Consider the following 17,365-nt stretch of genomic DNA (forward strand, 5'->3'; position numbering starts at 1 on the left):
AGACCTGAATCCAATCGAGAATCTGTGGAAAGAACTGAAAACTGCTGTTCACAAATGCTCTCCATCCAACCTCACTGAGCTCGAGCTGTTTTGCAAGGAGAAATGGGAAAAAATTTCAGTCTCTCAAAGTGCAAAACTGATAGAGACATACCCCAAGCAACTTACAGCTGTAATCGCAGCAAAAGGTGGCGCTACAAAGTATTAACTTAAGGGGGCTGAATAATTTTGCACGCCCAATTTTTCAGTTTTTGATTTGTTAAAAAAGTTTGAAATATCCAATAAATGTCGTTCCACTTCATGATTGTGTCCCACTTGTTGTTGATTCTTCACAAAAAAATACAGTTTTATATCTTTATGTTTGAAGCCTGAAATGTGGCAAAAGGTCGCAAAGTTCAAGGGGGCCGAATACTTTCGCAAGGCACTGTATATACTGTACTCTAAATCATCCACTGCATCTTTATGTAATACATGTATCACTAGCCACTTTAACTATGCCACTTTGTTTACATACTCATCTCATATGTATATACTGTACTCGATACCATCTACTGTATCTTGCCTATGCTGCTCTGTACCATCACTCATTCATATATCTTTATGTACATATTCTTTATCCCCTTACACTTGTGTATAAGACAGTAGTTTTGGAATTGTTAGTTAGATTACTTGTTGGTTATTACTGCATTGTCGGAACTAGAAGCACAAGCATTTCGCTCCACTCGCATTAACATCTGCTAACCATGTGTATGTGACAAATAAAATTTGATTTGATTTAAAGTTATTGACACACCAGCCAAAATGTAATTAATACACCCAGTCATAACAAAGATACAGGCGTCCTTCCTAACTCAGTTCCCGGAGAGGAAGGAAACCGTTCAGGGATTACACCATGAGGCCAATGGTGACTTTAAAACAGTTTAATGGATGTTTCAATAACATTGTAGTTATTCCCCAATACTAACCTAAAATGACAGAGTGGAAAGAAGGAAGCCTGCACAGAATAAAATATTCCAAAACATGCAAAAGGCCCTGAAGTAAAAATGGAAAAAAATGTGGCAAAGAAATTAACTTCATGTCCTAAATAGAAAGTGTTACGCTTGGGTCAAATCCAACACAACATCACTTAGTACCACTCTTCATATTTTCAAGCATTGTCATCAGCAAGGAATAGGGAGTGTTTTGGAGGATAAAAAGAAACGGAATAGACCTAAGCACAGGCAAAATCCCAGAGGAAAACCTGGTTCAGTCTGCTTTCCACCAGACATTGGGAGACAAATTCACCTTTCAGCCGGACAATAACCTAAAACACAAGCCCAAACATACACAGGTTTCTTACCAAGACGGCATTGAATGTTCATGAGTGGCCTAGCTTTATTTTTTACTTAAATCCACTACAAAATCTATGTGAAGACTTGAACATGGCTGTCTAGCAATGATCAACAGCCAACTTGACAGAGCTTGAAGAATTCAAAAAATAATAAAATGTGCAAATATTGTATTTATGTAATCGCTGCCAAAGGTGATTCTAACGTGTATTGACTCAGGGGTTTGAATACTTATGTAAAAACATGTTTTCCCTTTGTCATTACAGGGTATTGTTTGTAGATGGGTAAGAAATAAAAAAAAGGATTTAAATCCATTTTGAATTCAGGCTGCAACACAAAATGTGGAATAAGTCAAAAGGTATGAATACTTTGAAGGCACTGTATATTACAAATAGTACAAATGGATTATTGTACACAAATATGTATTAAGGTATTTACTATACAACTTTGTTGTGGAACCAGTACATTTTCAATCCCGGTCAACCACACCACAGGCACCTCTGAAGAATAAAATGCTGTCAAACAATCAGTTTAACAGGTAGTCCCACAAGGAAGTGAAATGTGCTTTTTGCTAAATTCCAGTCACGCACCCATTTTGTTCACATGAATTGATACAGCAAATAGTTTATATTCAAATACTTTTTATTTAGTGTGATTTCCTATCACCCTTAGTCAGTATCGTGCAGCGAGTGAACAAGTCTTTCATTTGTATGTGTGTGTGTAACGCCTACTGTGAGCAGTGTGAAATTCTTCTCCTGTTTGTCTCTACTAAAATCTTCACGCTACCAGAGACACATTTTCAGTTTGAAACACACAAAAAAAAAAACACATTGGGGGGGCTTTTACAATTAAAGGTCAAGGTCAGCAATAGGCCACACCCCAGAACACTGAAGAGGCCAGAGAGAGGTCACAGGTTAAAGGTCATCATCTTCATCTGGGAGCGCTGTTTCTGCGGCAACCTGGAGGTGTGAGTAAAAATTGTGTATTCATTATTTTCGTCACCTGTAAAACTAAATACTAGTATGCAAGTTCCTGATGTAAATAAATACAATTTCAATAAAGAACACATTAAACACTGACCCAGCCTGTGTGTGTAAGGCGTGTGCGACTTTTGCATGTGCGTGTTCTGCATGCTGGTCCCCTGCATGTGTGTGCGTGTGTGTGTGTACGCTTTCAGCATGTGTGTGTACTCACTTTAAGGTCGTTCTCGTACTGCGCGGCCAGGGAGGCGTCCATGACGACCTCCGGGGGGGCGAGGGCAGGCATCTCCACAAACTCCAAGTTGGGGTCTCCTACCAGCTTCCTGGCCAGCCACAGGAAGGGCTTCTCAAAGTTGTAGTTACTCTTGGCTGAAATGTCATAGTACTGATGAGGAGGTGGAGAGAGAGTCTTGATTAGGTATAGTCATATCACTCTCATATACAGTGGGGCAAAAAAGTATTTAGTCAGCCACCAATTGTGCAAGTTCAACCACTTAAAAAGATGAGAGAGGCCTGTAATTTTCATCATAGATACACTTCAACTATGACAGACAAAATGAGAAGAAAAAAATCCAGAAAATCACATTGTAGGATTTTTAATGAATTTATTCGCAAATTATGGTGGAAAATAAGTAAAGGGAACACTTAAACAACACAATGTAACTCCAAGTCAATCACACTTCTGTTCTGTGAAATCAAACTGTCCACTTAGGAAGCAACACTGATTGACAATATATTTCACATGCTGTTGTGCAAATGGAATAGGCAACAGGTGAAAATTATAGGCATTTAGCAAGACACCCCCAATAAAGGAGTGGTTCTGCAGGTGGGGACCACAGACCACTTCTCAGTTCCTATTCTTCCTGGCTGATGTTTTGGTCACTTTTGAATGCTGGCGGTGCTTTCACTCTAGTGGTAGCATGAGACGGAGTCTACAACCCACACAAGTGGCTCAGGTAGTGCAGCTCATCCTGGATGGCACATCAATGCGAGATGTGGCTAGGTTTGCTGTGCCTGGCGGCGTAGTGTCCAGAGCATGGAGGTGCTACTAGGAGACAGGCCAGTACATCAGGAGACGTGGAGGAGGCCGTAGGAGGGCAACAACCCAGCAGCAGGACCTCTACCTCCACCTTTGTGCAAGGAGGAGCACTGCCAGAGCCCTGCAAAATGACCTCCAGCAGGCCACAAATGTGCATGTGTCTGCTCAAACGGTCAGAAACAGACTCTATGAGGGTGGTATGAGGGTCCGACGTCCACAGGTGGGGTTTGTGCTTACAGCCCAACACCGTGCAGGACGTTTGGCATTTGCCAGAGAACACCAAGATTAGCAAATTCGCCACTGGCGCCCAGTGCTCTTCACAGATAAAAGCAGGTTCACACTGAGCACGTGACAGACATGACAGTCTGGAGACGCCGTGAAGAACGTTCTGCTGCCTGCAACATCCTCCAGCATGACCGGTTTGGCGGTGGGTCAGTCATGGTGTGGTGTGGCATTTCTTTGGGGGGCCGCACAGCCCTCCTTGTGCTCGCCAGAGGTAGCCTGACTGCCATTAGGTACCGAGATGAGATCCTCAGACCCCTTGTGAGACCATGCTGGTGTGGTTGGCCCTGGGTTCCTCCTACTGCAAGACAATGCTAGACCTCATGTAGCTGGAGTGTCTCAGCAGTTCCTGCAAGAGGAAGGCATTGATGCTATGGACTGGCCCGCCCGTTCCCCAGACCTGAATCCAATTGAGCACATCTGGGACATCATGTCTCGCTCCATCCACCAACGCCACGTTGCACCACAGACTGTCCAGGAGTTGGCGGATGCTTTAGTCCAGGTCTGGGAGGAGATTCCTCAGGAGAACATCCGCCACCTCATCAGGAGCATGCCCAGGCATTGTAGGGAGGTCATACAGGCACGTGGAGACCACACACACTATTGAGCCTCATTTTGACTTGTTTTAAGGACATTACATCAAAGTTGGATCAGCCTGTAGTGTGGTTTTCCACTTTGATTTTGAGTGTGACTCCAAATCCAGACCTCCATGGGTTGATACATTTGATTTCCATTGATCATTTTGTGTGATTGTGTTGTCAGCACATTCAACTATGTAAAGAAAAAAGTATTTAAGAAGAATATTTCATTCATTCAAATCTAGGATGTGTTATTTTAGTGTTCCCTTTATTGTTTTGAGCAGTGGATATATAAACACATCTAAAGAAAAATGAACCAGGAATGGAGAAAAACTGCAGACACACAACACTCCAGCTGAGGAATATAGACTTGTAAAGACAGGTGTGGTAGTTGGCAGGTACAAAACACTTTCTAAAAGTGTGTGTGTTGGGTTGCCACGGTTACCTGAAGGTTCTTCTTGCGGTGGAACACAATGCTCTTGGCTTTGACCTTCCTGTCCTTGATGTCCACCTTGTTGCCGCACAGGACTATGGGTATGTTCTCGCAGACACGCACCAGGTCACGGTGCCAGTTGGGCACGTTCTTGTAGGTGACGCGAGAGGTCACGTCGAACATGATGATCGCACACTGGGCTGGAGAGAGTTAGGGTACAGAAAAGTACAAGGGGGAGAGTGATTGAGTGTATCAGATGATCATGAAATGTGTGGTGCCCGTAATCATCCGAGTCATTATGCACCAGAGGGTAAGATTGTGTAGAGATCTGAGGTTGGGATGTGAACTACTCTGTATGTACTAAAATAAACAGACATGTGACGTACCCTGTATGTAGTAGCCATCTCTGAGCCCCCCAAACTTCTCCTGGCCGGCTGTGTCCCAAACGTTGTACTTGATTGTCCCTCGAGTGGTGTGGAAGACCAAGGGGTGCACCTCTACTCCCAGAGTCGCTACAAGGGGAAGAGGAGGGGGAGCGAAGGGCAGGTCAGCCATGGTTCAGGGATGTAGAAGGGTTTCAACTCTTGTATGGATAGCATATTTTGTTCATCATGCTACCCTTGCCTGCAAATTCAATTTCCCTCTGGAGAGAATTAAGTCTGATTATTGATTGGAGGTATGGTGGGGTTATGAAGGAGAAGAAGCAGAAGACGGCAAATAAGAGATATGTAAAGCTGAGAGAGAGAAGAGGGAGAGAGGACTGTCTGGATTCTAAGGAACTCACCAACGTATTTCTTCTCAAACTCTCCCGTTAAATGCCTCTTCACGAAGGTGGTTTTTCCTGTGCCTCCATCTCCACACAACACTAGCTGAAACATGGACAGTAATTAAACAACACATTGATTAAAAGGATTAGCAACTAAACACTAATGTACTACTGGTTAGTGCTAGACCAAGGAACAATTCCAAATGACACCTGTATTTTATTTTAGTCAGTTGAGAACGAATTCTTATTTACAATTATGGGCAACTTGTAAATAGTCAAAGACTCACCTTAAATTGTACATCTGGTTCTGCCATAGCGGTCTGTTCTATGAGTTGGTGATTAAACACTGGAATAACAAGTGGAGAAGAAGAACAGGTCAACAATTGGTAGTGTTTGTGTCCCACCCTTTTTCCTTTTACAGTGCTGCTCAAAAGACAGCATCAATCATCAATATTAGAAGCCACAAAGGGTGCTGCTGGTGTGATGTGGCGTCACAACAATACCTGCCAAAAGTGACAGACAGACAGACAACCATGTCCTATTAGTGTTAACTACTTGAGTAATTCACATGTTATTCAGTTATTGACACTTGGTTGACATGACTGTCTTGGCACTAGGAAAGCTATTTCAATGTGTTTTGTTTGAGACACGGTGGAGAGAGAGGCTGAAAAACCAGCCTGGTCTCAGACTAGGCGTAACATTGTAAACATACATCCAGGACACTCAAATTAGTATGATATGTTACGTTTGGGCATGGTTAGATAAGACAGAAAGTTACTTAAGGCAAATATGATAGGAGGGTGGTTGGTCAGGGTGGATAGGTAGGTACATAATGCGAACGTCTAGCAACCAAAGTTTGTTAAAATGGTGATGAGATTCGAACATACAAACAATTCTTAGCTACTTTGCAACTACTTAGCATACTAGCTAACCCTTCCCCTAAACCTTTAACCTAACTCCTAAACTTAACCCCTAACCTAGCTAATGTTAGACACCTAGCTAAAGTTCAAAACAAATGTATTGGTTGCATACGTGTTTAGCAGATGTTATTGCGGGTGTAGCGAAATGCTTGTGCTTCTAGCTCCGACGGTGCAGTAATAACTAACAAGTATTACTGCACCGTGCTTCTACACCTGCATTGCTTGCTGTTTGGGGTTTTAGGCTGGGTTTCTGTACAGCACTTTGAAATATCAGCTGATGTAAGAACAATGATGGCCCTCTTGAAGTCAAGGACCATATCACCTCCACCCTACCTGACACCCTAGACCCACTCCAATTTGCTGACCGCCCAAATAGGTCCACAGACGATGCAATCTCAACCACACTGCACACTGCCCTAACCCATCTGGACAAGAGGAATACCTATGTGAGAATGCTGTTCATCGACTACAGCTCGGCATTCAACACCATAGTACCCTCCAAGCTCGTCATCAAGCTCGAGACCCTGGATCTCGACCCCGCCCTGTGCAACTGGGTACTGGACTTCCTGACGGGCCGCCCCCAGGTGGTGAGGGTAGGTAACAACATCTCCTCCCCGCTGATCCACAACACTGGGGCCCCACAAGGGTGCGTTCTGAGCCCTCTCCTGTACTCCCTGTTCACCCACGACTGCGTGGCCACGCACGCCTCCAACTCAATCATCAAGTTTGCGGACGACACAACAGTGGTAGGCTTGATTACCAACAACGACGAGACGGCCTACAGGGAGGAGGTGAGGGCCCTCGGAGTGTGGTGTCAGGAAAATAACCTCACACTCAACGTCAACAAAACTAAGGAGATGATTGTGGACTTCAGGAAACAGCAGAGGGAACACCCCCCATCCACATCGATGGAACAGTAGTGGAGAGAGTAGCAAGTTTTAAGTTCCTCGGCATACACATCACAGACAAACTGAATTGGTCCACTCACACAGACAACATCGTGAAGAAGGCGCAGCAGCGCCTCTTCAACCTCAGGAGGCTGAAGGAATTCGGCTTGTCACCAAAAGCACTCACAAACTTCTACAGATGCACAATCGAGAGCATCCTGGCGGGCTGTATCACCGCCTGGTACGGCAACTGCTCCGCCCTCAACCGTAAGGCTCTCCAGAGGGTAGTGAGGTCTGCACAACGCATCACCGGGGGCAAACTACCTGCCTTCCAGGACACCTACACCACCCGATGTTACAGGAAGGCCATAAAGATCATCAAGGACATCAACCACCCGAGCCACTGCCTGTTCACCCCGCTATCATCCAGAAGGCGAGGTCAGTACAGGTGCATCAAAGCTGGGACCGAGAGACTGAAAAACAGCTTCTATCTCAAGGCCATCAGACTGTTAAACAGCCACCACTAACATTGAGTGGCTGCTGCCAACACACTGACTCAACTCCAGCCACTTTAACCTCTTGATACTCCCCATAACGGATCCGGGATCGTGAATAAAGCCTCAGGCTCATTAGCACAACGCAACGTTAACGATTTCTGAAAATCGCAAATAAAATGAAAATAATGCACCTGCTCTCAAGCTTAGCCTTTTCTTAACAACACTGTCATCTCAGATTTTCAAAATATGCTTTTGAACCATAGCAAATCAATCATTTGTGTAAGAGTATTGCAAGCTAGCTTAGCATTTTGAGTAGCATTTAGCACGCAACATTTTCACAAAAACCAGATAAAGGTAAATGATTTTATTTATTTGGTTGAAGAGCTTCAGATGTTTTCAATGAGGAGACTCTCAGTTACATAGCAAATGTTCCGTTTTTCCTGAAAGAATCTTTGTGTAGGAGAAAATCACATTTGGCTACCGAAACGAACCGAAAATTCAGTCACCAAAACGTCAAACTTTTTCCGAATTAACTCCATAATATCGACCGAAACATGGCAAACGTTGTTTAGAATCAATCCTCAAGGTGTTTTTTCACATATCTCTTCATTGATATGCAGTTCGTAGAAGCCTGCTTTCCCCTCAGAATCGCATGGAAAAATACCAGCAGCTGAAAAAGACGCACCAATTTCGACGGAGGACACCGGGCGGACACCTGGAAAATGTAGTGTCTTATGGTCAATCTTCCAATGATATGCCTACAAATACGTCACAATGCTGCAGACACCTTGGGGAAACGACAGAAAGGGCAGGCTCATTCCTCTCGCATTCACAGCCATATAAGGAGACAATGGAAAACGGAACCTCAAAAATCCTGCTGATTTCCTGGTTTCCGTTTCATCTTGGTTTTCCCTGTAGCTCCCGTTCTAGGGCACCCACAGACAATATCCTTGCAGTTCTGGAAAATTCAGAGTGTTTTCTTTCCAAAGCTATCAATTATATGCATAGTCGAGCATCTTTTTGTGACAAGATATCTTGTTTAAAACGGGAACGTTTTTCATCCAAAAATGAAATTGCGCCCCCAGAGTTTCAAGAGATTAATAATGGGAATTGATGGGAAATGATGTAAATATATCACTAGCCACTTTAAACAATGCTACCTTATATAATGTTACTTACCCTACATTATTCATCTCATATGCATATGTATATACTGTACTCTATATCATCGACTGCATCCTTATGAAATACATGTATCACTAGCCACTTTAACTATGCCACTTTGTTTACATACAAATCTCATATGTATATACTGTACTCGATACCATCTACTGTATCTTGCCTATGCTGCTCTGTACCATCACTCATTCATATATCCTTATGTACATATTCTTTATCCCCTTACACTGTGTATAAGACAGTAGTTTAGGAATTGTTAGTTAGATTACTTGTTGGTTATTACTGCATTGTCGGAACTAGAAGCACAAGCATTTCGCTACACTCGCATTAACATCTGCTAACCATGTGTATGTGACAAATACAATTTGATTTGATTTGAAGAAGGGCTATATAAATACATTTGATTTGAAATTTGATTGGAAGTAATATCTAACATTTTCACAACATATATCCAAAATACATGTAAATCTAAGTAAGGAATGATTAAGAATATATTTACATATATGTCAGAGCGGCATTGGACTAAGATGGTGGCATAGTATAGAATACAGTATTTCAACTCAGCAAAAAAGTAACAGCCCCTTTTCAGGACCGTCTTTCAAAGATCATTCAGAAAAATCCAAATAACGTCACAGATCTTCATTGTAAAGGGTTTAATCTCTGTTTCAAGTGCTTGTTCAATGAACCATAAACAATTAATGAACATGCACCTGTGGAACGGTCGTTAAGACACTAACAGCTTACAGACGGTAGGCAATTAAGGTCACAGTTATGAAAACTTAAGACACGAGAGGCCTTTCTACGGACTCTGAAAAACACCAAAAGAAAGCTCCCTACTCATCTGCGTGAACATGCTTTAGGCATGCTGCAAGGAGGCATGAGGACTGCTGATATGGCCAGGGCAATAAATTGCAATGTCCATACTGTGAGACACCTAAGTCAGCTCTACAGGGAGTCAGGACAGACAGCTGATCGTCCTCCCAGTGGCAGACCACGTGTAACAACACCTGCACAGGATCGGTACATCTGAACATCGCCTCTGTGGGACAGGTACAGGATGGCAACAACAACTGCCCGAGCTACACCAGGAACACACAACCCCTCCATCAGTGCTCAGACTGTCCGCAATAGGCTGAGAGAGGCTGGACCGAGGGCTTGTAGGCCTGTTGTAAGGCAGGTCCTCACCAGACATCACCGGCAACAACGTTTCCTACGAGCACAAACCCACTGTCGCTGGACTGGACAGCAGTGCTCTTCACTGACAAGTCGCAGTTTTGTCTCAACAGGGGTGATGGTCGGACTGGCCCACCCGTTCCCCAGACCTGAATCCAATTGAGCACATCTGGGACATCGTGTCTCGCTCCATCCACCAACGTCACGTTGCACCACAGACTGTCCAGGAGTTGTCGGATGCTTTAGTCCAGGACTGGGAGGAGATCCCTCAGGAGACCATCTGCCACCTCATCAGGAGCATGCTCAGGCGTTGTAGGGAGGTCATACAGGCACGTGGAGGCCACACACACTACTGAGCCTCATTTTGACTTGTTTTAAGGACATTACATCAACGTTGGATCAGCCTGTAGTGTGGTTTTCCACTTTAATTATGAGTGTGACTCCAAATCCAGACCTCCACGAGTTTTTTGAGCAGTGTATTTGAGCAGTGTATTGTATTTGGGTTTTCTAATCTTTACAGGAAAATGCCACGGGCACTATCTGATGTAGAGCAACATTTCTCTGCAGCTGATGTAGAATGAAAAGCGGTGTACTTTTGCAAATACTGTGTCATATGTCAAGAATGCAACAAAGATGCAGAATCATCTGGCCAAGTGCATAAAGTTCCCTCAGCACTCACAACAAGCAATCTCTGACTAAAGTCCATCTACTTCTATTCGAGGTGAAAATGGTGAATCAGACACCTTATTGATTTGCAACAGCTCATGGTCCTCCTGGAATCAGAAGTGTTTTTGACTCAATGGAGGAACGTAGTCAGGGAAATGCTGATTAATGTTCTTATCGAGCTGAATATGCAACTGGTTCACCTCTGATGCTCACAAGCAGTGTATTGGAAGAGATTTCTGAATGCCCAGCATACACCCCTCTAACCAGACATGCTTTATCTACTCATTTTTTTTTTTTACCTTTATTTAACTAGGCAAGTCAGTTGAGAACAAATTCTTATTTTCAATGACAGCCTAGGAACAGTGGGTTAACTGCCTGTTCAGGGGCAGAACAACAGATTTTGTACCTTGTCAGCTTGGTGGTTTGAACTTGCAACCTTCCAGTTACTAGTCCAACCGCTCTAACCACTAGGCTACCCTGCCGCCCCTGGATGCAGAGTTCAAGTAAAGGTCAAGCAAATCCTAGAGAAAGCAGACTGTATTGCAATCAGCTCTGATGGGTGTTTGAAAATTCGTGGGCAAGGAATAATTAACTACATCATCTCCACCCCTCAGTATTCTACAAGAGCAGAGACACAAGGGACAACAAACACACCCTGCAGATGAGCTGAAGGCAGTCAATGGACCACAGAAGGTTTTTGCACTGGTGACAAACAATGCTGCGAACATGAAGGTTGCTTGGTCTAAAGTGGAGGAGTCCTACCCTCACATCACACCCATTGGCTGTGCTGCTCATGCATTGAATCTGCACTGAATGGCACTGAAAACAATGGATACACTCTACAAGAGAGCCAAGGATTTTTTACCTTTATTTAACTAGGCAAGTCAGTTAAGAACAAATTCTTATTTTCAAAGAGGAACAGTGGGTTAACTGCCTGGTCAGGGGCAGAACGACAGATTTGTACCTTGTCAGCTCGGGTGTTTGAACTTGCAACTTTCCGGTTACTAGTCCAACGCTCTAACCACTAGGCTACCCTGCCGCCTCACAACGGGTGTTGCTGGGCAGCTTCAACACATACCTAAATGGTTAGGTATGTGAAGGGTCATCAAGTTATAACAGCAATCTACCTCACCAAGCAAAGTGAGAAGAATAAGAGCACCACATTGAAGCTGCCCAGCAACACCCGTTGTGGTGGTGTTGATGTCACCATCTCTCCTGTCTCCTGGAGGGGAAGGAGTCTCTCCAAGAAATGGCCATATCACAGTCTGCCGATATGGACAGCACCATCAAGAGGATCCTCCTGGATGATGTATTTTTGGAAAGAGTGGTAAGCAGTCTGAATCTCCTGAAACCTATAGCAGTAGCCATTGTGCAAATTGAGGGAGAAAATGCCATCCTGTCTGGTGTTCAGACTCTACATGCAGATGTAAGAGAAGAAATCCATACCGCCTTGCCCACTGACCAATACAAGGGTTGAAAAATTGGTGGCCATCCAGGCAACTTTGAGGCTTTTTGAGTCTGACAACGAGCCATCATCAACAAGGTTGGAAAGTGACAGTGAAGATGAGGCCTCAGAGTCTGATGTTGAAGAAGTGGACATTGAGGAGGTCCAGGGAGAAGGCATGTAAGCCCGAGGAAGACAAACAAAGCTTTAATTTCTAGACTATCATTTTACAGATGTATGTTGAAAACGTTTTTGGAAGAGTCAAATAATTTAATTACAGTTCTTTTTTTTCCACATTTCTATTGGAAGGATTTAATCATTTGCAATTATGTTTACTTATGATAAGTTAAAATGTTTATGTTTCTGTCTCCATATGATACGGTAAATATGTCCAATGCAAAAAAATCTACATTAAAATGGCAACGATTCGAACGTTTGCGTAGAAAATATACTGAACAAAAATATAAACGCAACGATTTTACTGAGTTACAGTTCATTTAAGGAAACCAATCAATATTTATGACACCTTGAGTCTGGACCAGCCCCCCCTCCAAATACGGACATTTCTATTAAAGAAAAACGCACCGGTCATACGAATACAAATGTTGTTGAGCTTTAAAAAACAGCCATTATATCTATCGTTTCCATTACAAGTTGCAATGATTTTATTTGCGACATTTTTGTCGAATAAACCTGAGCCAATAGAAACCTGCCTACTGTTGCCTTATGGAAGTGGTCCAACTGTATACAGCGTTTTGCTGCAGTTATAGCGTGCTATAGTTACATATGCAATAAGTCCAGTCAAACCGCGAACGACAGCACTTTTTCACGAGGCTTCGCGTCACACTTGGTCCAGTACCTAACAACTTGTTTTTACGACAATGTACCAAAACTGTTGCATTTTACAACCCTGCATGACCATGATGCACTGATAAATCTCAGCTCGAGCGAAACAAGTCGATATGCTAACGTTATCCACCGTGAACCAACGTCTTCTCTGACTATGCTAACAAGCTATACAACGTTAGCTAGCTAAATAACATAATTGCAAACCTTGTTTAGGACGAGGCACGAGTGTCAATACAATAATTCTCATTCTGTATTCAGATCTTTGAATTGATGTCTGTGTTTTGACATGGATGAGTAAATGTCGAATATTTTCAAAAATCTTACGTCCACACTTACCCCCACGATTTCGGATGGGACAGTTAGCTAGGTGCTATTGGCCTTCGATTAATTTGGCTAAATGTATGTGACGCTTTTGTGTCTATCACGTGATCTCTGACGATCAACAGAGAAGGTTGTTGATGGTTTTATCGAAGAGTACAATATGAGTATAGGCAGAAACTGCTTCAACAAACGGGTTGTTTGTTAAGCAACAAAACCGACGGGGGTTGTTGACAACATGTAAACGACACTGAGTGAGTGTACAAAACATTAGGAACGCCTTTTCCCACGACAGACTATCCAGGTGAAAGCTATGATCCCGTATTAATGTCACTTCAAATAATGTAGATGAAGGGGAGACAGGATTTGTAAAGCCTTGAGACATGGATTGTGCATGTGTGATATTCATAGTACATAGCAGAGTCGATTTCCGCGCTTATAAACCCAGGGTCATTACAATATGAATGGGAAAGACAAAATATTTAAGTGCCTTTGAACTGGGTATGGTAGTAGGAGCCCAACAGTTCATGTTCAACAGTTTCCTGTGTATCAAGAATGGCTCACCACCCAAAGTACATACATCCAACTTGACACAACTGTGGGAAGCATTGGAGTCAACATGGGCCAGCATCCCGTTGGAATGCTTTCGACACATTACGAAAAAGTGCTATAGCATTCCTGTAAGAAACTGTATGTTTTGAATAATAGCTTATAGAATGCTATGATATATTATTTTGCCATGAAAATACTATAGAATGATTATAGGAGTCTCTATTGTATGTATTTTTGACCTATAATAACTTTCAATGGTAAGAAGATTTCAATGGTATAAATATTCTGCAGTATCTCTATAGTATTCTTATGAATTTAAATAGCGTTCCTGCATAATTTCTTGTAGTATTCCCCGGAAGTTATTGAAGACTATTCCTGTCGGGTTTGTAATAGTATTCTAGTTGTGGTGATGAAAATGATCCAAGCCAAAACATTTCCTGCAAGCAAAAACAGAAAGCCAACCAATATTTATTTTATATGCCAACATGGCTATAGCCAGGTTACTTTTAAAGTAGTGTGCATTTTTGGAATGGATACTTTCAATACATTACATCCATTAAAAACACGTTGGATCTTAGTAAAAACAGACCAGTAATATTAATGTTTTTTTTTATATAAAAAAAAAACATATATTTTTTTACTGAACATGTGGTTAACATATACAATACAATATATAAGTGATAGCTTGAATCACATATGGTTGAACCACAACAATGGGAACAGGTTGACATAAGCAGTTTGTTTGACAAATGCAATTCAGTCGAACAAAGAAAAATAACAGCAGTTGTCCACATCGTCCATTTTTGAACACGACTGAGGTATTATCCCTTTTTTACTGAGATTTTGTAGTTAGTTGTGTGATAAACAATCTGTTCATAAATGAATCGGCCTTATGTCTCCACAGGCTGGGACGAGGCAGATCCGGTAATTAGTTATTCTACAGCAAGTTTTACACAAGCTGTTAGGTGAAGATGTACAGATTTTCCAAGAGTGTTGAGGGAGCCTGAGATTTTTTCTCCTTTCAGTCTCCTGTCTGCAAGGTATGTAAGGAATATACCGAACTCTAACTCTGGGTGAAATCCTAAAACACTAAGACGCTTGGGAATGACTTGCCAAATAAAGAAAACCTGGCAAATGCGTTGTGGAACGCACTGCATCCCATGGAAAAGAGATTTCAGACTCCCATTGTCATCCTCAAATGTAAAATATGACATTGCCTTAAGATGCCTCCAATTCAGTACACTATCAGTAAGGTGGATAAGCTGATGACAATTGAAAGAAACATTTTCTTGACAAATACGACTAAAGAAACGTGAGCTCATCTAAGGTCACGCTGTGAAATAGATCCTTGAAGCAAAATATGCATGCTAAATGGCAGAACAGTCATTTAATAAAACAGAAGAAATCCACAACACTCCGATGCTTTTCAGAATGTTCTTATATGCAGTGATCGCGGCATTCTTGTGGTTTCCTTTGGGGGCTTGAGATTTAGCAGTCGAGAGTCTAATTCTGTCATTTGTCGACCTATGTACCGTGGATTCAAACAGTTGCATGTATCCTGTTTTTGCTTCCGTTGTTCAACATTGTGTTTGGTTTTGTGCCTGACCACATGCATTCCTCAGCATAACTCTACAACTTCTGTCTCTTCGGTTGGACAACAGAAGCATAAACAGTGTTGACAACCCCTTTACACCCTTTTGCGGAATGTCAGTGCGAGCAGCGTGAAATGCAGTATCACTTAAATTGATTGTGTGATCTTTCAATTTGGAGTTGTTGACTGTAAGGATCTTACATATCCTCTGCCTTTGGAGACAACTTTACCGGGGTGCAAGCACCAGTCACAACCATATTCACCATTGAATTGCTTACAGTAATGAAAGATTGGCCTGGCAATTGCATCTGAGGAACAAATCAAGGAGAAGACCTTTGTCCTCTTCAGAAGCCCGCTGTTCTCTCTTCAAAGTTATGGGTTTTCGGGCTAAATCGCAACATTAATCAATAAAAAGGTATCCATTCTGTGTTTTTCTGGGCCAAACCAAAGTCCTGCAACCATCACATTTTCTTTCCAATGTATGTAAGGCAGTTCATTTATGGTAAATTGGAAGGGGCCAAACTGAGTAATTTGAGGAGTTAAAAATGGGTACTCCTTTACAGGTCCAGGTTCATATTGAATCATCAGCAGATAGCCTCTTCTCTTTTAGTAATGTTTGGTACATCTTTCCATCCATGACATCCTCGATTTCATATTCTCCTTCCCTCACCGTTTTCCTCAAAATATCTATTCTATGGTTCTCCATTGTTCTCCAGTGTATCTCGCAGAAGGTGCCTCAAAGGTATTGACAAAATTAAAACATTTTGTTTCTCTGATGAAGGACGTTCCACAATGTGAGCAATTTGTGTCTTCGGGTTGCTTTTCTAAGTAATTTTGGCATTCATCACAAAAGAAATGAGAGACAGCTGTCAGGGCTGGATTACCCAAAAACTTTTTGAAGAGATATTTAGATGTTGGAGACAAGCAAATTCAGCAAGGCAAGTAGGTCTATCAGGGCAGTTCCAGTCAGGTGATGACGCAGAAAAAAGAGCATTATTGCCATAAGACATTGCTCCTTTGTTACTGATTCCCCAGGGTAAATCCTTTCTTCATTCTGAAAAGAGTTAGATGCAAAGTATATTTAGATATTTGTTTAAGCCAGAAGGAAACCTATAATAACCTGACACTAACCATCTCAGGGGCATCATCATAGTCTAAATGATCAGAGCCAGGTTGACTGGGGTGTGTCTGGGGGTCCTAAATTAGGAATACATGGAGAAAACCAACACAGAGCATCTAATTGAAATATTTGCTAGAATACATAACACTGACTTCACAAGGGTGAGGCTAAAAACTGAATGTCTGTGTGTGTTTGTACCACCTTTATGTGGGTACCTGATGTCCCCACATGTATACAGTAACCTGACAAATTGGACCTCGTGGGGACATTTGGCAAGTCCCCATGAGGGGAATTGCGATTTTTGGCTTAGGGGTTAAGTTTATGGGAAAACATACAATTGGATATAGTGTTAGAATTGGGGTTACTATTAGGTTGAGGCATTGCGGGTTGAGTTTAGGGTTAGGCATTAGGGCCAGGTGATTTTTAGCCTTAACAATTAGGTAATTGAGGTTAGGGTTAGGATCAGAGTTAGGGTTACGTTTAGGGCTAGGGAACATGTTTTTTGGGGTCAGGTTTAGGTCTCAAGTCCCTACAAGGATAGAAAAACAAACGTGTGTGTGTGTGTGCGTGTGTTTGTGCACCTGACACTAACCATCTCAGGGGCATCATCACGGTCTAAATCATCAGAACCAGGTTGATTGGGGTGTGTTAGAGAGTCCTAAAAAAGTAACAGAGAAAACCAACACAGAACAATATCTAATGAAAATATTAGCTAGAATACATGACACTGACTTCACAAGGGTGAGGCTAAGAAACTGAATGTCTG

At 42.3% G+C, this 17,365-nt stretch overlaps 1 protein-coding gene across 2 annotated transcripts; it reads right to left on the bottom strand.

Moving 5' to 3' along the window:
- Positions 1-902: 902 nt before the first annotated feature.
- On the bottom strand, positions 903-13,494 carry LOC135507755 (GTP-binding nuclear protein Ran-like). 2 transcript variants are annotated; one of them, XM_064927380.1, is made up of 7 exons: positions 13,355-13,494; positions 5,691-5,749; positions 5,422-5,506; positions 5,024-5,149; positions 4,650-4,837; positions 2,520-2,690; positions 903-2,284 (listed from the first exon to the last, which is right to left on the bottom strand). In XM_064927380.1, exons 2-7 carry the CDS (start codon positions 5,715-5,717, stop codon positions 2,240-2,242), a joined length of 642 nt encoding a protein of 213 aa, XP_064783452.1. In that variant the 5' UTR covers positions 5,718-5,749; positions 13,355-13,494; the 3' UTR covers positions 903-2,239. The 2 variants fall into 2 exon arrangements, with proteins under 2 accessions (XP_064783452.1, XP_064783453.1); XM_064927381.1 differs by having other exon boundaries at positions 13,343-13,417.
- Positions 13,495-17,365: the final 3,871 nt, after the last annotated feature.

The sequence above is a fragment of the Oncorhynchus masou genome, chromosome 21, assembly GCF_036934945.1.
Source record: "Oncorhynchus masou masou isolate Uvic2021 chromosome 21, UVic_Omas_1.1, whole genome shotgun sequence".
Taxonomy (NCBI): domain Eukaryota; kingdom Metazoa; phylum Chordata; class Actinopteri; order Salmoniformes; family Salmonidae; genus Oncorhynchus; species Oncorhynchus masou.